Genomic DNA, 22,179 nt, shown 5'->3' on the forward strand with positions numbered 1-22,179 from the left:
TGTTGTTCAAAAATAAGCTCAAAGGACTAACTCCTGCCTACAACCAAGCTGGCCAACTGCTCTGCATTAAGTTTGCACTTGGAGGTGGTAAAGATGAGGTTTATATTAAGCTACTTCATACAGAGGCACTTAAGCACTTTTACACCAAAAAAGTGCATATTTACATAAAATATATAAAACTACATATTTTGTTCAAAAAACCAAACAAATCCATTCAAATCACCTCTGCACACTAAATTCAAATACCAAAATCACTGAAAGGGGGAGCATATATTGCTTTTTTAGGCATTGCTCAGAAATAGGGTAAACTTGCTTATTTACTGCCCTGCATTACTAGAGCTATGCTATTTCATTAATATTATTATTATTATTATTATTATTATTATTATTATTATTATTATTATTATTATTATTATCTCCATAGCCTCACTTGTTACACGCATCTCCTGAGAGAATTTTACCACCTAGATGCACCTTTAGTCTCTCCACAGGGAGATACCAGAAGGAACAGCTGAAGCATTTGCTCTCTACACCTACTTATTTTACATTCATCATCATATACATGTATTAGTTGTTGATAGCAATTCTGTAATCAGGACTCAATTTAAAAGATTACTCTTACTTCAGAAAAATATTACCTGTTTCTGTAACTCTTCAGCATGAAACTCAAAGATGCATTTCCATCACTGACAGAAAAACTTCTTAGTAGAAATTAATACCCATAGGAGTGACAGATGCCCTGATGACAAACATTTTTTAAGCAAAGAATGGGGTTTTAGTAAGATCTTCCATTTGCATTTGAGAGAAAAGTTCTTCCGAGGTTCTCTCTTTACTCACTATAATTGATACAGCAAGGATAATACACTGTTGATTTACCACAAGCTGATTTAAATCTTCCTGGTATTCACAAATTAGATGAAATATTTGTATATAAGACAAGAGCTTTAATTATACACATGACAAACTTAACAAGTCAGTATTTTTTCAAGAGTCCATTTAAAGCAAAACAATGCTAACTTATAATTTTTGACTGCAAGAGAAAGAAAAAACCCAACAAAACCAAACAAATAAAATTTTTTTTTTTCCTACAAATTTTTGCCACATCACATGTGGCAATGTCTACAATAAAAAGAACCTACACCATCCTTTCCTCAAGTTTAGCTCTGTAATTAGAATTACAGAAGATGCAAAAATGAGCATCCAACCTCATATTTTTTTTTCCTTGCAGTCTAAAATAAGAGAAGAATATCAATGTCTCAGACCTACAATTAACAGTAAAAGAAATTTTATACCAAAAAAATCCACCATGTGCATATGTACACACACACTAAAAAATTAAAAACTTGCTCCTCCTTCAAACAGCCCCATATTTGCCCTGCTGTTTTGCGCCTAAATAAATCTAAAACACCTAACATTGGCTTTAAAAATTCAGCTATGAAGAAATTACCATACTGTTGCTATAATTTTTTACATCAGTGAGCATATCCTTCTAGTTCTTGTTGTATATATATCAACATTTTATTTTCCTGTTTTCCCTAGAGAAGCACTCAGCTTCTTTTGTTCCATTAGTTACCTAATAAAGCAACACAAAAGCAAACACAAGACACAAAGATATGAAAAACATTGTAGCAGACCAATAAAAAATAAGAGTAAAATACATGAAGATGTAAAGTATATGAAATTGCGTCTTAAAACCAGAAAGAAAATACTAAGCATATTTATTTTGTCCCTTTAAATAGACTAGGTATGCTAAAGAATTATTCACCAAGCAGCCAAATCTAAATGCTAACATAATAACAAGAAAACTTAATTACACGCAGCAAGTTGCTGCTTCATTGGTTGCTTAGTCATTTGGGTTCATTGGGCATTTTTAAAATACAAGCTAAGAATGACATATATCTCTACATATCACCAAAATCCATCAAGAGATATGATTCCTATTGTCAAACCACACTACAGTATCACACTTTTAGTCCAAATCAGAGATATGGGGCAGCAAGGCACTGACAGAAACCACTCAGAAACACAGAGCCCACAAACAAACTGTAGTATTGTGAAACAACTGTGAGAAATGCAAGTGCCTGACAGCTCTCACACAGAGCAATACACCCCACATTTAGCTCCATCTGGTATTTTAGAGGGATTTCTTTTTTCAATAGTCTGATAGAGTACACAATTTTTGTTCTTAGATCAGAGTTCTACCTTGAATTCAGTGACTGAATTCAACGTAGAACTCACTTAAACTCACGTAAAGAATGAACAACCCACAAGAACCTATCACATACAAACAGTATTTCTGGTGATATTTTTTTCCTCACAGGTAGTGCTGTGTAACAGTTAATACTACAAGTCCATGAGCATCCAGCTAACTTTCCATATCATGTTTCTCTAACTTCACTTCCTATGAAAAAAGTCTTAATGAAGACAAACTGACTGTTTACAGTTTCAAACATTCCAGCAAAAATCATTAGATTTGCTGAAAATAATTAATTTTACATCAAAAACTTTACATTCTATAAGAAAGCAATACAGAAATCCCACTGGATAAGGCTATTTTCTATCTAGAAACTGAGTGCTTTCTGCACATGTTTAATTTTAAAGCTACTTTCGTCTTCGGCTGAATTCATCAATAGCTCTACAGACCCTGAAACAATTTCTTACCAACACAAAACTTTCCCAAGATACTCAACAAACATACAAATCTATTTCAGAACAGTGTTTTCAGAGCAGCAGCTCTAGCTGAATGCAAGCACATAAACTACAGGAGTTGGCTGCTATAAGACACCTGGCCCATAGTTCATGATATTCAAGTTACATTTCATATAGTAAGTGCTCCCCTAGGATATAAAAATATTGAGGTCATGCTCTTGATTTCTGCTGCTCTTGATTAGTTATTGCTTATTCTTCAGCAAGTTATTGTGAAAGACCTACAACAAAAACACATCTGCAGAAGAAGAACTAAGCTTACAAACAAGGCAAATTCTACAATTCTTGTACTGTAAGCCAGTGTTCAAAATAAACTGCTGATTTGTGTGTTACAGAAATGCTTCACTTTAAAAGAGCAATGTCACAGGAAGGGGTGAGTGGCTTGTATCCAGATATAAAGGAAATACAGAATTTATAGGCACAGAAGACTACGCTAAAAAGATGGGATACATAGCTGAAGCTGCAGAAACTGAGTATCATCTTAAATTCTAACACAATCTTACTTTTAGCTTTGCTGTTTAGCATAAAATTTTGAAACACGTCCAAATAAGATAAGCTACATCAACTACTGAAAAGATTTGGGGTTTTTTGATGTATATTGCTCTTGAATAAATTTTTAAAAATTGAAAAGGATAGTATTTTCTCAGGCTAGCTATACCTGCAAATAACAATCTAAAAATTAATCCACATGTTTTTACATAGCTGATCTGATATTTAATGGCACTAGCATTTTTTAATCCTGCAGAGCAGATCCCTCCACAAACTCTATGCTTTGGGTACTTATACTACATCAGTGTAAGTTATGAGAAACTTAATTTAAAAGAAGGTTGCAAGTTTCAGTGGTCAAAAAATCCAGTGGCTTTAACATTTTCTTAAAAAAGAACCAAATCATTTCAGACACTCCAGTAGTTTGACAGTTTATCATATTTCCTTTTTCTGTGTGTATGAAATGTGAATTAGACTGTCCAAGTAACTGGTGCTACAATTAATCTTTCTAAAGTAGCAGAGCTTAACTTTCTGAAACGTCCAAATAATATTGTCATATCAAACCCACCAGTAAGGCATTATCTATGCCAAAAGCAAACAGTTCAACCATTTTATCTATTAAAAAAAAATACACTTTTGGAATTAACAGCAAAAATAGAAACTGGCCAGATAGTAACGATCTCAACACAAATTAATAATCTCACTTAATGGAGTCACAGCAAGTGATTTCACAGGAAGCTCATTCACAGGCTTAAATCAGCCACAGACCTGAACTCTTTGCTGGACAGAACCCAGAGCACTCCAGATGTGAGATATTCAAATTCCATATGCAGAAATCAGTCCCAGTAGTGATTAACTAGGATGACTGCACTGTCACTTTGGTTAAACTGAGAAATCCAGTGTCAGATCCCCTCTAAGACTGATATCAACCTGTATCACAGTATTGGTCAATGGTATTGGACTTGAAATTTGAATCTTGTATTATAACCTTTATAATGCTATATTAACAAATCATTATACTTGACCATTTCATCACTGATGTTTCAGGATGCACTTAACCTGTCTGAACATTAATGGTTGCACTGAAAATTAAGACTTGGCACTCAGTCTTATTTTCATCAGGTTACTAAGTGATTTAAGGAAATAAGCAAGCTCTTTTCAGTGTAGTAGAATAATGACTCCTAGAAATTGGAATTTGATCTAGTGAAAGAATCACATAAATTCCACTTCTCCAAACAAACACACATAGCAGGCTGCCTACAGAGGGTAACTAGACATCCATAGGGTAAGAATGGGTACTTAAATGCCTTTGGATGAATATTGGTTCTCAAATTGTGCTGTTCCATTCTCAGAAGAAATCATGAAATAATACTCATGTGATAATAAACCAGTGTTTTTCTTCAGAAACCCTCTAAATTGCTCTTAAGCTTTCTCCCAAAAATGCTAATTTAACTGCTGTGTGCAAGAAAGTAAATAGAGAGAAAAGAACATAAATTGAGCAATGACAAAGGACTAGGTGAGAAACAGTAAATCAAAGGACAATATGGAATAATTATTTCATATTTGTGTTATTTTTTAAGACAAACTTTTCTCAGAAAGCTAACACTTAGTGTTTGAAATTTCAGGATTCTTCCCTGTTCTACAAATCTACTTGGCAGCCAGTCATTACAAATACCTGTTCCTAACAACTCAAGCCAAAAATCACTCAGAACAGCAATACACAGCTAAAAACAGTATCAAGTCCTTAACTAATTTTACACTATTGGAGTAAAACACTGAACCTCTTTTTAATCCACTATAACTCAATTATTTCTTAAACCTTTGTCCCAGTGAACAATATACTCTTTTCACAGGACATTTTCTGTGCCAAACTGCCCTGGTTTCTAATAAAAATTAGGCATATAATTCCTTCTAAATGAATAATAAAACAAAAAAAAAAAATCAAATGACAAAAATATGAAAGTACCTATATATTGAAAAGCAAGAAGGCATTATCTAAGATTCACAGTCAAATTTCATAGAATACACTCACAAATAAAACAGATTCTTGTTACAGATATTTAACTTCAGCAAGTACACCATTCACTCAAATCCTTTTCCAAGAAATTTGAAGTTGCAGGAGGAAAGCAGGAAGACTTCCAGACTTATACAGTCTACATGTCAGAAAGAACAAAAATAGAATGAGAGAAAATTTCTTCCAAATTCATGACCTAAGTGATATGATGTGGAATTCTGAATTGATACTCGAGTTTTTTAGATAAGATGTTCCATTCCTGATACAATGCAAATGTACTGCCCAGCTTTCCACTCATCCAGGCGCAGGGAGGACAGGGCAATTTGCACGCTCACGAACTCCAGCCCCCAAGGATGGCTGGTGCTGTTGACCTTCAGTTTCAGAGTTTACAGTTTTATGCATTTAACTGCTTAAAACAGGAGTGATCTTTATTATTTAGATCCAGGCTGAAAAAGGAAGAAATCCTTCCTTCACCCATTTGTCCAGTTCTTTCATACCAAATACATAAAATTAAACTGGTGTAGAAAAGGCATAAAATCACTGGTTCTTGCCTGGAGACTCCAAACAACACTAACACTTGAGATGTTTATGGGACTGACCAGGGACTTGAACCTGGTGTAAAGGTTGAATAGAAAGGGACATTTATCACTGTGACCAGTGTCAAAGAAATCTCCACATGGATAAAATAATTGCTGCACATACCTACAGCTGATAATAGAGCAATAAAATTTTGACTTTCATTTCATTCTACCCTCATTTCTAATTTTCTGGTGAATGCCATAAAAGGAAAGTGACAAATATTTTTATTTTAGTGACAATATGTAAACATTAACAACCCATCGTTTTGCCTAGTCAAAGAATGAAATAACAAATAGCTTAGCAGATTTCTGAATAAAGATTCGGGAAAAATACAAATGTTAGAAACACCAAATGATTGAGTAATTTATTAAGAAAATAAATCTGAGGCAGGTATAATAGAACTTCTCTTAAGACAAGTGACATAAGCAGGATATACCATAATATGAACAGAGATTAAATACAGACTTCAAACAATATAGTTATAATTACACAATGGTATATCTTACTGAAACCTGGTTTTGACTTGTTCTGCCTACAGATTTGTACCTTACTTGGGACATCTAGGAATTAATGATGCCAGATGATCAATCTACTCTAGCACCAGATGCAAGAAACAGCTACTGTGTAAATCCATGCCAGCGCTTTGCTCTGCCATCAACCCTGTGATTTTCCACAGAATTAAGCCATGCAACAGATGCTTTAATATTTCTGACAAGAGAGGTTACTCAGCTTTAGTTTATAACAATATTATTATCTATATAAATGGCCTTTCTGATACAGGATGAAAATCTTGCCTCAGAAATATTGTCTTGCTATGCACTGTGCAGCTTTTTTAATGCTTGTCTGACTTTATTTATTTCTACTTCATAACTGTCAGCCTCCAATTTACTTGGCTTTCTGTGCTGCTTTGCACAGTGCAACATGTGATTCAGCAGGAGGGGAGAGCAGAGTGATCATGCAATCTGCAATTCACTGCAGGAGCTGGGCATGCAGAGGCAGCACAGAGGCACCTACACTTCCATGAAGCAACACAGCAAATCAGTCAGACACAGAATTTAAATACACAAACAGAAATCCTTGAAGATGAGTTAGCCAAAATGAAGCACCTTGATTCAGGTCAGTGAAACTGAAAGATTTTTTTGTGCCTACACCTTGCCAATGGCTGAAGAAGGGAGGCAGGGGGAAGAGCTGTAGAATAACAACTTATTCAGGAAAATAACTTTTTGAAAAGGAAAATAAAATCCCCAGTCAAATACAGTAACTTAACAAAATAAAGAAATAATTTTTTCATTGTACTCCATAAGTTGCAACAAACCTGTAATTCTCTTATACCTCTAAAAGCAAAAAGAAAAGAAAAAAACTCCACACAACAATCTTGTTATTTACACTACCTCATACCACTAGAGAGGTTTTTCTAATGTAAAAGACTTATTGGATAACTTAGTTTCTTCTCCAGTTCAAGTTTGCTTTCTTTCCATTTTTCAAAGATGCAAAATATATCCAGAAGCCTGTTTTGTAGACTTTATGATCAAATAATGATTTCAAATAAGCAGACTGGCAAAGTTCCACCTCTCACAAACATCAGTGGACATATCCTCAGTGACCTCCATTAGACAAGAGTTCCTGAAAACCAGGTTCAGATCCAGTCTAATACAGCATCATCCCAGAGAAATCCAGTGAAGATTTGATAAAATGGAAAAAAGAAAACAATCCTAAATCTTCAAGGAGAAATGTTTCACTTCCTGAGAAACTCCTTAAAAATACACTATTTGAACAACTTCCTTTAACAATTCAGATATTATAAGGTTGGCTGACTACACATCCCTTTGAAATTATAATTAATTCAGCATTATGAGGATTATTTTCTTTTCTTTCCTTCATTTTCCTTCAATCAACCACTTCTCTTGATCAACATGAGACATAAAATAATACATCATAATGTCTTTTGTTTCATCCCTATGCTTGATTACTCTTGGCAGGTTTTTTGGTCTAATGAGCAAGCTGTTTGGTTACAGCTACCTAAGTTAAAATAACTGAAAAATTAACTTGTCAAATCTGAAAATGCTTCATTTTCAAGCTTAAATTTGTTTTATTGCAGCATAAATGAATGATGCACATTGACATATTGTAACTCAGTTGGATAAATACTATGAAAAAATTTACAGCTATAGAAATTCTAGCTTCAATAGTAATTTTTTTTTTGGTAATTAAAAAAAAAAATACATCTTTCTGATACAACAAAGCAAGAGTAGGATCTATGTATCTGGTAATTAAGCATGTACAATTGCTAACCTTTAACTGCATTAGACCAAAAAGCATAGATATCTGTAGAAGAAGCAGCACTAAACAGATACTACTAACCAGATGAACTCTTTATTATTAATAATGTTTGACAGCAATTTACAATATTTTAGGGAAAAAGATTTCCTAACGTTCATGCTGTTAAATAGTCCATCTACAATCAAACTAGGCTGGAAAGCCACAGTCCAATTGTAAAAACACTCAAGATTCCTTTACTTTCCAGCTAAAAGAGTTTGACAAGAAGGATCTTTTTAAAACCTTGACTATGTAAGATGTTATCACATTTTACAATCGGATAAGCACTGTTAGAATCAACATCAGCTTCGCTTCACAAAATAATTTCTCACATTTTCTTTAAGTATTATTTTTATAACTTCTCCCATCTTTCTTGGAGAAGCTGGAGTTCAAACAAACATTTCTAGATAATCTCTACATGTTTGCAGCAATACTTGCCTTGTTCTTATGTGATATTTATAGGAATGTAAAAAAAGATGTACTTATTCCAGTCAGTGAGCTGAAACCATTGCATATAACTGCCTCACAAATCTGAGATATGAATTCAGAATTACTTCATTCTGCACACCACAAACATTGTTAAACCCATGTCACCTTCAGTACATATCCAAAAATGAACTGCAACCAATGGGATATCAAATGGTAAGATAAAACTGCAGACATGGTGGGGTTGGACCTATAAAATACTTCTAACATTCTTTGAGGTATTTTGCTCCTCAAAATGAGGGATAGACAGCATAAAATCACTTTACATTTTTATTGATCTGAGGTACTAGTTAGCATAAGGATGTGTGTGCCCTCCCACACACATAGCTTCATTCACTTATTAAAAAAAAAAAAAACCAAAACCAAAAAAAAAACCAAAAAAAAAAAACCAAAGACAAAAACACCCAACACAGCAGCTTTTCCATGTGCTGGACATCAAATACTCTATAGTATCAGTACTTTAGAACCTTCTGGGGGAAAAATGTCATTGTCTTCCAATGGTACTCAAAAATGTCAGAATTCTATTTACAGAGTGCTACAATCCAAATCTAGAAAGCTTGGAGGAAAAAAGTGATAGTTTCATACACCCTAAGAAACCATCATTTTTACACAGGAATGAAAAAAAGGAAAGATAGGAATTGTAAACGTTCAGCATATGAAAAAAGCAAGCAAAGACAGAAGGTTATGGTAGCTTTTGTCCAAACCACAGTTCTACCACTGTGTAGAACCCAGTTTATAAATGCATACATTCAGTACTAGTGAAAAACGTTGAAATATTTTGAGGTTTTATTTGTCTATCTTATTCACTCAGTACAAATCTACATAGTTAATTCTACTTCTGCATATCCCTCCCTCTCCATCTTGATGAGACTTCACCCGCAGATCTCAGAGAGAAATCTCATGATTCATAATCATGTTACACTTAAACTGGCTAAGACATTACTTACAGTGACTACAAGGCAGTTTGGGCATACATCCCTGCATGCTTTGAGAGGATATTTTCTTTTGGGGAGCCCAGGAATATCAGTGGATATTATAGGTGGAACCAATTGCTTCTTTTTCTAATGTAATTGAGTCTTTTTCTTAATAGTGTAAAAAAATTCTGTCCCCTCATGCCCCAAGTATCAGGACCTTGTAACTGCCTACCAAGAAGTCCTGAATAAAGTTAAATATATACACATGTAAAAATAGACACATGTATGAAAAATGGAACAGTTTAATAGTTTAGGAGAGAAATGCTACACTGAGTAAGATTTAGAAAAATTGTTACGCACTTAGTGTGCTTTAATCCAGTTCACATATGGAATATTGTGCACTATTTGCAATACAGTTAGCAATCTGACAGCCCTTTGCTGGCTTTGTTAGGTAGGAGCTCTTCACATTCATGTTTTTTGTTCCTGGATGTTGGAAAAAAGATTGCCTACCTACTTCTTAATGCGCTTAAAGACTTGAAAACCAGATTATAAGTATGTATCCTGGTGACTATCATAATGAAAATTCTGAAGCCATTTCTCTATTTTCCTTAAGATTTGAATTGGCTTGCATCAAGTTCCAATATCAACTGTGATTTTTCACATAAAAGCAATTGGCTTTTATTGACAACACACACAAGAAAATGCTACGAAGATGGAAGAACAGAAATCCTTTTAAATAGCAAATTAGCATAAGAAAAATCAAGCATGTATTCCAGTCATTTCATATTTGGGCCAAAAAGGAAACACTTCCAGATCAGACCAATATGAATTTAAATGGGGATCTTCCTTACTCTTCTGCAAAACAGCATAAATCTGTTGCCTAGATCATCTGGGAATATTGCAGTTAATTAATTCACTCATAGTGCAGGATTTAGAGAGCAAACCTTTATCTGTGCCAGTAGCACACAAAGACTGCTGAAACCTGAAATGCTTTTGCAAAGAAGAATTTTTGGGTGTAATATAATCTCTGAGGATATAAGTAAATAAGCCACTATACAGCAGCAAGCATGTTGTCAAATGCAATGGTCTTCTCTGGCCCTAAACTTTATGAACACCAAGAATTCTCAGAGTTTGACACAAACTTTCTAAGTCTGACTAAAGTGGTTAACTTACTCTGTCGCAAAAAGGGCACGTTGTACAATGGACTCTTGTCACTGCTCCTTTACCTACCAATCTATTCTTTTCACTTCTAAGAATCACTGCTTGGGTTTTCTCCTAAAGTGATGTTCCAGTCACCAACACAAGCCCTACCAAATCCTCAAAACATATATGCATCATTAAATATAGATCCCCGCACTCTTCATATTAATAACTTCCTGCTGCTTTAATGAACAGCTGGTAGAACACATCATTTTTCACATATAACAAGGAGTAAGTTCTGTACTTCTCACTGCTATGCTACAAAGATTTAACAACTGGAATGAATTTCATCATCAAGAGCAAGCTCAAAAATGTCAAAGAAGTTTGTTTTCAGTTGCATATAGGCCCAGTGTAAGTGCACTACCTAAAATTGTTTGATGACTTGCACACATTTTTAGAGAGATACTGAACAAGCTCCAAACTGACAGTCTCTTCTGAATCAATGATTATATATCACACAGGAAAATAAAAAAATTAATTAATAAGAATTTTCTGCAGCAAAATGTCAAGCACTGGACAGTCTTTAATAAAAACATCTTAAAATAATACTTTTTGGAAGTAGTAAAGTACTAAAAATTTTTAATTATTTCTATCTTTTAAACCCATTCTCCTACTGTGTTCTGTTAAAGCAGCCACTTGCAAAGATAGTAACAGAGCAGTGATACCACATCTTCATCTTAATGTGAAAAGCTTTGTCATGGGTTATAATTTCATTCTATCTCTCCTTGTGTCCTGTCCAAGGTTACTACCTTAAACTGCACCACCTTTTTTCGGTACATCATTAATTCCTACATAATTGTTCCTGCTGCCATCTATCAGTGTCAAATGGGAAAGTAGAAATGAAAAACCATTTAAAAAAATCTAATAACTAAAGGTTGTTCAAATTAGGTAAGAATGCCCAGTGAAGCTCTGATCACCGATATAACACCACCTTTTCTCTTTCAGAAGTAAAATTTCAAGAAATATGAAAATTACAAAAACTTTTAATACAATCCCCTATGCCAGCATTTACTAGCATTGCCTCCATAGTATTTGTTTCTAAAGCAAACAGGCAAGACTTTTAGCATTAGGCATAGTAGGACTTTTAGATGCAGAAAAGGAAACATTCAATAGTTACTAAGACATTAAAACATGTCAAGTTCAGACAAATATGATAATAGAAAAACAACAAGCAATAGGAGAAACACCATTCCAAAATCATAATCAAAAATTTTAAAAAGCTCTACATTACATTACATTAACACAAAACAAAACTACAGCTATTTTACTAAAGTATTTTTTCAATACTGATAAAAAAGTGATAGAAATACTGTGGTTAGAATAAAAGCTTCCTTAGGCTTGAATACCTGGGAGTTGCTCTAAAACTAGCTTCCAAAAAATAGTACCAGCTGCTGAAAGATTTTCTTTTTTCCTTCAGCAGGGAGGAAGGGAGGGTGTGCAAGGACAACGTGGACACACCAAGAGTCATGACAACATGGACAAGACACAGAAACAACAGACAGACAACTTCTTCAGCTCAGTCAGAAGAGTCACACTCAGAAATAGACCAACACTTGCAAACATACTAATCCAAGCTATTATTTCTCTTTTCTGCAGAGAGTTACATCAAATGCTTCAATTACCACAAATTAATAGAAACAAAGGAGATAGGAAAACAGGATTAATGTTGTCAGTCTAAAAATATTCCTATTCTGCTCAATCCACTGTTTTCTATGTTCTGCCACCCCCTATCAAACCTCTTAGGCATCTTTCCCTTCAGATTGTAAAGCCAAGATAGCCTATGCAGTTTCTGTCACTGTTGCCATCTATTTGTGAATTACAAAGCTATATATACTACACCATAATAAGCACAGATGGCTAGAGTCAATCCCAATAAGATTTAATGGAAAGACAAGAGAAGACCGGGTATCCATAGCCACTAAATAACCTACAGCATACAAAATAAAGATTATTCTTCAGAGAAAGAAGATAAAGATAAGATGAAACAATGTTATCAGCTTTACTTTAGATTATGAGGGCAATCTAAGGAAAAGCACATTACCATTTACTTAACTTCTAAACGTCAGCTACATAAAGAGCTTCCAAGTTAATGCCTTCCAAGAGACATTTAAGAGTTCAGTGTTAACAATAGTTTGAGATTAGTAGACTCTGCCTTTTCAGACAAAAAAAGTATTTGGCACTAGAAACAGGCAGCTAAAGCAGACCATAGGAAAAGTAATCCTGCAAAAGAAAACAGAAATCTATACTCGAGAATGAATTAAAGGCACATAAAAATTAGACACCTTTGTCTAGAACACAGAAGAAAGGAAAAATTAAGATTTGCATTACTCTTTCCCATTATAATTTGTTACATTCTATCTAGAAGTTATGCACAATTCAATAGCTTCTTAAATTTCCTTAATTAATTAAAATTATTACAAATTCCTAACACTTCCTCATATTTTACAGTTTAAAAAAGAGCAGTCAAGTCCTTATTAGCTTCATTTCAAAGGCAGTAATTGCAGGTGAAGGTACAAAATACTTATTCTGTCAGACCTCCTAGGCTTCAAAATTTTTCCTCCTTCACCATATTAATAAAACTCAGATCATACAAAGTAAGTCATGGCAAAAAGGGACTGACACTTCTTTAGAAGTGCTAGTTTCAGGTAACAGTGGCATGAGGAAAAGATTCAAAGCCCTATTTGCAAAAGTAACTTTTTTAAAAGATCTTGGTTTAACTCTGGTTGAAGGCAACACCAAAAAGCAGCTCATCTTTCATGTTTTCAATTGCAGTTTCTCCTGACATCATGATCATGACATATGCATGCTGTAAAAGCGCTGCTGTACCCAATAATAAGGTTTTTTACCCTGACCTATAAAAAGCACTGAAGAAATAAGACCACCAAAACTTTTTTCACACCTAATGAGTTAACATGAGTTAGAGAAAAGACCATGAGTGCTGCACTATCCAGTCCTAAATAATGACTTCCTCTAAAGGATCCTCCATAAACTATGAGGGCTTCTTGTTCATTGCAAAAATCTTGTTGAACAAAAGTCCTCCTCTTCCTCAAGTAAAGTTACTGGTACTCCACTCCTAAAGCATGAAAACCTTATGAATATTTACATGGCAATCCCATAATAAAGTGCAAAGAACTTGTGATCAAATCTCTTTTAAAAGGGCCTTTGGCTTTCTCAATTGTACAAAGATGTAGTTGTGATCCACGCAGAGATGTTCTGCTCAAAACCGTAATGCACAGTTGGCATGGAGCTTAACTGAGGGGCAGTGTTCATTTTTGAGAAGCCTTAAACCTCCAAAACAGACAAGGGAATAACTAATGCTGGCTATTCCGAATTGCTATGGAGACCTAATATTCAATTTATCTCCTTTCCAAACACAGAGGTCTAGTTTTCACTAATGTTGAAAAAACATACTCTTTAAATACTTCCAAAAGACTCCTCTGGGAAGCCAAGCGGCCCAAACTTGCCACATGTAGAAGGCAACACATTCAATGGCCAACGTGAGAAGACCTCACAGCAAAGCAGAGTAAAAAGGAGTACTACCAGTGCAAACTTCCTCTTCCTAGCTGCTTGGTTTTATGGTCTGTTCAATTTTCTTCTACTTTCTGCACCCTTGATAACTATATTAAGATGGAGGGATGATAGTTAACGCTATAGTATGATGCAGCTGGTTCCAATGATCAACCAACCCTACTATTCTGTAGCAATACTATGACACAGTTGAGTTGTGGAGCTCATTTATCAACTTAAATTTGAAAATACAGCAATCACTTAAATTTTGACCTCTGAAAAGGTATATGTCTTGCTTAACTTGCTTTTAACAAGTTAAACAAAACCCAACATCTCTCTTCCAGCAGCAGATAAAATTTACCATATAAAATACAGCCTTTTTAATAAATACAAATGCATGAGACACCTTACAAATATCAATTACTAAAATGAGTTACCTTATAGATTCTTGCTTCATTGTATTTTAAAGAAAATAAAATTTAAATTTCTGGAAAAAGCCTGAAAGATTTTCAGATAGTGATACAACAGACAACTAAGGTTGTATGCAATTTTGTCCAACTGACTGTAAATATATAAAAACACAAAATTATTTTAAATGACAAAGCCACTATGTTTTGTTCTAAGATTAAAAACACCACCACTATTTGGAAAGTAATCAGGAACAGAAAAATAACTGCTATATTCCAATACTCTGTTTTTCTCCACAGATTTACAGCATTATGAGTAATGAAGGTTTGCTAGATAAGCTTTAGGATGTTCAAAGTAGGAGAGCATAAATGTAATGCCATTTCTCAATCACATTTTTCAAAAGGAATAATCTTCATTTCAGACAAACTGCAGTATATGTATATATATTTATCAAGTGTCTAGTGCTATCATCATAGATAAAACCATTACCACAAAGCACTATCAATATAACAAAATATGAATGAAGGAGACATCCCTAACAGCATCTACTGAAAAGCCTCAGTTCCCAAGCCTGAAATAAACTGAGGATACATTCCCATGGGCTAGAACCTCCCAGCATCATGACAGCAGTGGCTGCTGAAGGAAAACCAGGCAGCTTGGAAAACCTTAATAAACACATCAACCCCGAGACTGACTTCACTGACAGACGTGAATAGTTGCAGCTACTCAGCAACTGGACTGCAGCAGCACTAAGATGGGGTTGAAAACTCTTCCTCCCCCATACTTCAGGCAAAAAGTAAATGTACCCTTGTACAGAACCCAAAATGGCTTGACTTGCACACACAACTTGAAGGAGATATTTAAGACATCCCATCCCCCCATCTTTAAGATGGAAAGTCTCCTATTTAAAAGCAAGACCATTCTCAATTTTTGCTCAAGAAAAAGAAGTGGGAAGGTAGGTAGCCTCTAACACACATCTAGGTTCCCACTGTTACATGTTAAGGCACAGTTCTTGCCTAGACCTGCTGCATTATTTCCAACAGATTTGTCAGAATTATCAAGACCCTTCAAAAGAAATGAAAAGTCAGTTACAGTTCTGCCTGTATAAAGTACTGAAAAGATCTTAGCTATTAATCACACATTAATAACACTTAGTGACAAAAATGACATTTTAGGGTATGTTAAGAGAGCTAGGTTTAGGGATGGCTTGGCTTTTGGCTTTTTATAAATAAAATATCATATCCTGGTTTAGCAGGTTCTGTAAGGGTTCCCTCTCTGAATGGCTGCGTTCTTTCTCACTGTGATCTAAAACTCTTAAGAAACTGAGCCAATGAGCCAGAAGTCAGGGTCATTATCTTTCACATTAATCAGTCCTGTCAGTTAAGTCTTAAGTTAAGCCTCTAAATACTTCTTTTCACACCAGAATTCCATCTCACCCTTACATCTGTAGGGCATCAAAAGCCAGCAAAAAATATCCTACTCTGACCAGAGAATTAAATTACAAACACAGGCCTTGCATACCTTGATTTTAACTCTGCAAGACAGTTACCCCTACATATGTTTCATATGCTGCTGTCCTATTCCTTAACAGGAGCCCACTTTGGAATCACTAATCACATTGCTAATCACAATTTCAAAACCAACAAATTACAGTCACACAAGTAAATTTACTAATTATATAAAAATGTAGGATGGCAAAACTTCTTCACCATGTTATATTTAAGTATGATAATTGATAAGTGTTCTTACAAGATATTTTTCTTATGTATTCTTGTACAGGTAGATGAACACAATTTTGGAGGGAGGTTTACAGTTATATGTTATGAATTACTGAAAATTACCCATGCTTTACAGGAAGAGCCTTGTAATATTAAATAAATATTCCAGACTGGGTACCAATCAATAGGACATAAGCATGCTGCACAAGAAATAAAAGCATACACTTCACTGAAGCACCAGCCTTATAAAACTTATACTGTGTAAAAATAAGCCAGCATATTTGCAAATTGCCTCAGAAGAATCAGTATGCAGTATTCCTCAAAGCAGTCACTCTTAAAACCCTTGGGGACACCTACTTGTCACAGAATAAATTATCTGGCTAATATCCAATATTACAGTACACGTCAGTGGGCACCCAGGAGACGGGCATTAGAGAGCACTTAGCTTCCTCAGCCTTGCAGGTTAGTCCTTACATAAATGACTTTGCCCAATTACAAAACATAACTGATGTATGTATTTTGGAGTTTTCTAGCAGCAGCCTTTAATCCTAGAACATTTCTACAGCACCAGATTTTCCTTGTTTTTTGTTTTTTTTCCCCAAAATCACAGGTGTCGATGCACAGCATACTGAACTGGTATTTTCACATGAACCTAAACTCTTTTATTTTTAAGATATTCAAGGCAAACAAAAATATCTGACTACTGACTGCAAGCGCTCTCAAACACCAGAATCAGGCTGTTTAATAAAACCTATTGTGAAAATAAGTTATCCCACAACTCTGGTAGCTCTTTCCCAGTTGCTTAAGATAAACAGCCAAGCTAGCATCCCACAGACATCAAGCTAGAAAATACATGCATCACAAGACACTCCAGGTCTCAGAAAAATAAGAGACTTATTGGAGACATTTACTTTGGTTTGCTACAGCAAACCGCAGTCACCAGCAGGCTGTAGAACAAGAAGAAACCTGTTGCCTCTGAAGTTACAACCAAATCAATGCTTTACACCAAATTAAAATCCAGTACGTTAAAAAGTAAAGAAAAGAGAAAATTATTTTGCATGGTTGGAATGCGGATTTTTAAAAGTGACACCAAGGGACGCAGGATACTGGATGCTCAAAGAAAATCTGTTCCACTGAAAGAAATGTGAACGGCTTTTGAAAATAGGTTGCGTTTTACTCAACTCGCAGCAAACACAGCCCGAACTAGGCGCCCAGGCGAAGCACGCTGAGGACAGAGCCACCTTACAGCGGCAGGTTTCGTAACTGACGAGATTCGGGTCAGGCTGGGGCTGCCGCTCTCGGGCTCCGGGCACGGCACTCCGGGCACGGCGCACCGCTGCGCCTTAGCCCCGCACCCCGACACCGGAACCCGGCCGTGAGCGCTGCCCCTCGTCCCCCGCCCTCCCGGCTGGCACTAATGGTAGGGCACGGCGAGACGCGGCGGTGCCGGCCGGCGCCGCTGCCAGGTGCCCGGGCAGGGAGAGAGGGAGGGAGGAGGCTCTGTCCCGGGCGGCACCGGCGGAGCGGAGAACCCCGGCCCCCTCCGCATCCCCTCCCGCATCGGGGCGGGCAGCGGGAGGAGGGAGGGCGAACGCGGCTCTCCCCCCGCACGGCCCGGGCACGCCGGGCGGTCCTGGCCGCTCCGCGCCGGAGCGCACCAGGAGCTGCCCGGCGGGACCCCAAGCCTCCTCGCCGAGGCGCCGCAGACAATTATTTAAGAATTAAAATTCGGGGAGAAGGGGGAAAGTTGAGGCTGTCCCCCAGCCCCTGCTCCTCGAGGGATGCCCTACACCCTGCAGGAACGGAACCAGCCGGAGCGGGCTGGGCGCGGCTACCGGCTGGCAGGGTGGAAGGGCTGAACTTACGTCTCGGAATTTGTTCCACTGCCCGACCTCCTTGTCGTACTGGGAGACGGTCGTGAGCCATTGTTTATCGTCCAGAAAATTGCCGCTGTCCGGTCTGCCCCCGGCCGCCGCCGCCGCCGCCGGGCTGCACCAGGCTGCTGCACACACGCACACCAAGGCTGCCGCCGCCGTGAGCATCTGGGCGAGAGGAAACACGGGCAGGGGGGTTACCCACGGCGGAGCCCGACCCCGGCCGAGGGCTGCCGGCGGGGCACGGGACAGCCGCCCGCGGCGGAGCCCCTCGCCCACCTGCAAGCGGCGCCCCGGAGGAAGGGGAGGGGAGGGGAAGGCAGCCCAGCCCGTCACCTTGCCGCGCGCCCCGCGCTCCTCGCCGCGGCCGGAAAGGCGGCCCCGCGCCCGCTCCCTCCCCGCACGCGCCGCCGTCTGCGGCCGCCCGGCCGTCCGCCCCGCTCCCGCGCCGCGCGCGCCGCCCGCCCCTCGCCACGCCCCGCCCCCGCCCCGCGCCGCGCCGCGCGCCGCACCGGGAGAGGCGCGCTCCCGCCGGGAACTGCGCGGGGCCGGCAGCACCGGCACGTCCCGGGCACCGGCGTATCCCGGATACCGGTACATCCTGGGTACCGGTACATCCTGGGCACCGGTACATCCTGGGTACCGGCACACCCCCGGGCACCGGTACATCCCGGACACCGGCACACCCCGGGCACCGGCACGTCCCGAGCACCGGCATATCCCCTGGCATCTGTACACCCCCAGGCACCGGCACATCCCGAGCACCGGCACACCCCCGAGCACTGGCACACCCCCGCCGAGCCCTGCCCGGCCCCGCAGCAGCCGCGCGGTGCCGCCGCCTCCTCCCGGTGGGGGTGGACGCCGCTGGAACTTCGCTAGAGCTCCGCTGGCGCCTCGCAGCCCGAGTTAGATGGGAGCAAAGCCCCGGGCGGACACGATCCTTCAGAACTCGCAGTCACACAGAACTTCCCGCGCCTTCGGGACAAGAACAGACACGAGATCCCGAGGCGCCTCTGAGCGCTGATGGAGGCGCATTGTGATGCTGCCTGCCCGTGTTATTCCCTTCGTAAGGATCGTGCACACTTCCCTCTCTTGCTGGCTTTTGTCTTTTAAAAAAGCAAGAGTGGGTTAACTCCAAGTCTTTAATGACAACCATGAGCAACCATGCTTTCCCGAATTAGTTAAATTTAATTTAGAATTGAGTAAGGGACAGGAATAGTTCAATTACCTATCCAGAATTCCTGACTCCATATTTAAGTTCTATTTGCCATCCCGTTGACCTCTTTAATCTAATTTTTAATGTTACCTTTATTCCCTAGACGTGAGTAACACTCTGCCTCTGAGGTTTGTATTAGCCGCGTGGTGCGAGGATTCGGCAGAGGGAGCGGGGCACAGGCTGCGGGGCGGCCTCTGCGGGAAGAGGCGCGGGACTCTCCCGTGTCGGGAGCAGCTGCTCCTGGCAGCCCCACAGCGGACACATCGCGGCCGCAGCTGAGCCGCTCGGCAAAGCTGGCCGCGCCTCCGTGAAAGCATCGCTGACAAAGGGCAGAAGCGCTGTGCGGGGAGGGGAAGCGGGGACAGAAACGGTGACAAACAGCAGGGCCAGGGAGGGATGAGAAGGTGCTCTCCATGGCAGAGTGCTGCAGACCCTGACAGGCTCATGCCAGAGCAAAGGGATAGATATACCCAGAGAAACTCTGGCAAGCCCAGACCGGAGCTCATTTTCCGGAAGGACTGCCGCCGCTTGGAGAGCCATACCAGAGCAGAGGGAAAGTGTGAGAAGGAACGAGCAGCTAAGAGAAATTGTTACACGCTGACTGTACGTGCCCTCAATTCTCCCTGTGCTGGTCAGGGAGAGAGGAGTCTGGAATGAAGAGGAGCCTCTTCATTCCAGAGAATGAAGAAAAAGAAGGGATAAAAATTGTTCTTTTAACCTGTGTCTTTGCCTTTAGCACTGCTCACACTAGCTGTTACATTTTTATTTTAATTGGCAATAAATCTTCTTCCAATCAAGTTTGTTTTGTCTGCAACAGTAATCGATAAAGAGTATTCCTGGTTTTATTTAACCCATGAGCTCTCTCACTCCAATTCTTCCTAGACTTGTCCTGCCGGGGAGAGGGGCTGTGAGCCGCTGGGTGAATGTCTGGCTGTTAGCCAAGATTAACCCACGGCGAGGTAGCCAAGTACATCAAGTACACAACGGTCTCAGTGTCGTTGCTGAAAGTGTTTTCTGTGGTAAAATATGAGTTACTTTCAGACCTGGTACTAGGGTCAAGTCCATCAAGAGATTCTCTGATGGCAGAAAAATGCCACTTCATGCAAAAAGAGAAGTGATTATGAGATTGCCACTGATTTAAACGAGTTTTGATTTTGGTCATGAACTGTAACTACAGACAGATAGTAGAGTACTAATTAAATCAAATAACCTACATCATACAGTACATAATACATGCCAATTTTGTTCCTAAACTCGTATCACTAAAATCAATGAAAATCCTGTCACTCGTATGACAGAGAGGATGATTGCCAGATTAGGATTTATGTGCCTGAATCTAAAAATGCTACCTATCCAGAATGATATTATATTCTGTAATAAATGAATCATAAAATTCAAAGCAAAGGGATAGAGGGACTGCACAGAGGCTAAAGAAGAATCAATAAAACAGTCATGTTATGCTCAGGGTGGGTTATAGAGTCAGTGCTTTACAGAATCATTCTCTGACAATCCAGTTTGTACTTGTCAGTCTTAATGTTAATTTCCTACAAATTGCTTTGCCCTTTGGCAAAGAAGAAAGTTCTCCATAAAGCTAATGTGTTTTTTTGGTTTGTTTTCTTTAAAGAATTACTTATTTAAACTTTTTTAACAGCATCCCAATTCCTGAATTTGTGTTTTCACTTACCCAGCAATCAGGTGATCTAGTTTTGTTCTGATTTGCTTCGCCTGTGTTTGACAATTTCCTCCAGATAATATTAGTTAGTACTTTTAAGTTATTGTTCATCTTTCTATACTTAGAGAAGAGGAATAAAAGTGGCTAAGATTTGCATTCGGTAAAAATCCTTAGAAAGGGGAAATCTCTTATGGTTCGAGTTTTACAGAAGTTTCACTGCAATTTGTCTAAAAAGTGATCTTCAACACCTATCACTGCAGTTTCTACTGACAACACATACTAATGATTAATTATATGTAATTTTGCCTGAACCAAGCTATTTGAAGTCTTTAATAATTCTAAATGTATTCCTTATAATTTTAACCACTCTGATCTCCACATAATTGGTTTAAGAGCCTCATTCTGATCAAGGACTTTACAGAAGTTGGTAATTCCATTTATTCAAGTACACAATGATACTTGATTGAAATGGCATTTTGAAGATAGAAAACTAACAAGTTTTCTTTTTCTTTTCCTCAATAATTTCACTTCTCTTCAAAGATTAAATCTATGCACCTTGAGAAATATTGTTTATTATAAATGTACATACATTTCTTACAGAAAATGTAACTGTATTATTATATGCTGATGTGTTTAACAATAGCATCTTTAAGATGTGACAGGTAATCTGTTACTGCAGCAGTGGTAAGAGAATAATACTAAAGGTAACAGGAACATGATTTTGAAATGAGAGTTAGAAACTCTGCCTCATAGCTCTTCACCATTTTCCAGTCAAGAAGCATTTTTGTTATTAACAAAAATCTCTTTCTTCTTGATTCCAAAACATGATCTATTTTGCAAAATTTTGGTAACAAATATTTCAATATTAAGACTTATTAATTTAGAACAATAACTTTTCAGGTGTCTTCCCTTCTGAGTAGCTGATGCATCCTACAGGGAGGTGGCAATGAAGATGGTGTAGCTGGTAATATGCTTGCAAGTTAGAATACTGATGTGAGTAAAATGGTTGTTGCACAAGGAAAAGGATGAAAAGAAAATAAAAGAGGGAGTATACATTTAAATATGTATTTTGTGTACACCTCT

The 22,179-nt window shown here is 38.4% G+C and overlaps 1 protein-coding gene across 4 annotated transcripts in view; it reads right to left on the minus strand.

The window, feature by feature from the left end:
* The window catches only part of SPOCK3 (SPARC (osteonectin), cwcv and kazal like domains proteoglycan 3), a 163,906-nt gene extending 145,066 nt beyond the window's left edge, over window positions 1-18,840 (minus strand). For 2 of the 4 annotated variants that reach the window (XM_074541213.1, XM_074541214.1), the window contains exons 1-2: window positions 18,721-18,840; window positions 18,200-18,376 (exon numbers count right to left, since the gene is read on the minus strand). In XM_074541213.1, the coding sequence (XP_074397314.1) occupies window positions 18,200-18,376; window positions 18,721-18,825 (282 nt within the window). In that variant the 5' untranslated portion in view covers window positions 18,826-18,840. The other 2 variants (XM_074541211.1, XM_074541212.1) reach the window with 2 other exon arrangements.
* Window positions 18,841-22,179: the final 3,339 nt, after the last annotated feature.

Source organism: Zonotrichia albicollis, chromosome 5, assembly GCF_047830755.1.
Source record: "Zonotrichia albicollis isolate bZonAlb1 chromosome 5, bZonAlb1.hap1, whole genome shotgun sequence".
NCBI lineage: Eukaryota > Metazoa > Chordata > Aves > Passeriformes > Passerellidae > Zonotrichia > Zonotrichia albicollis.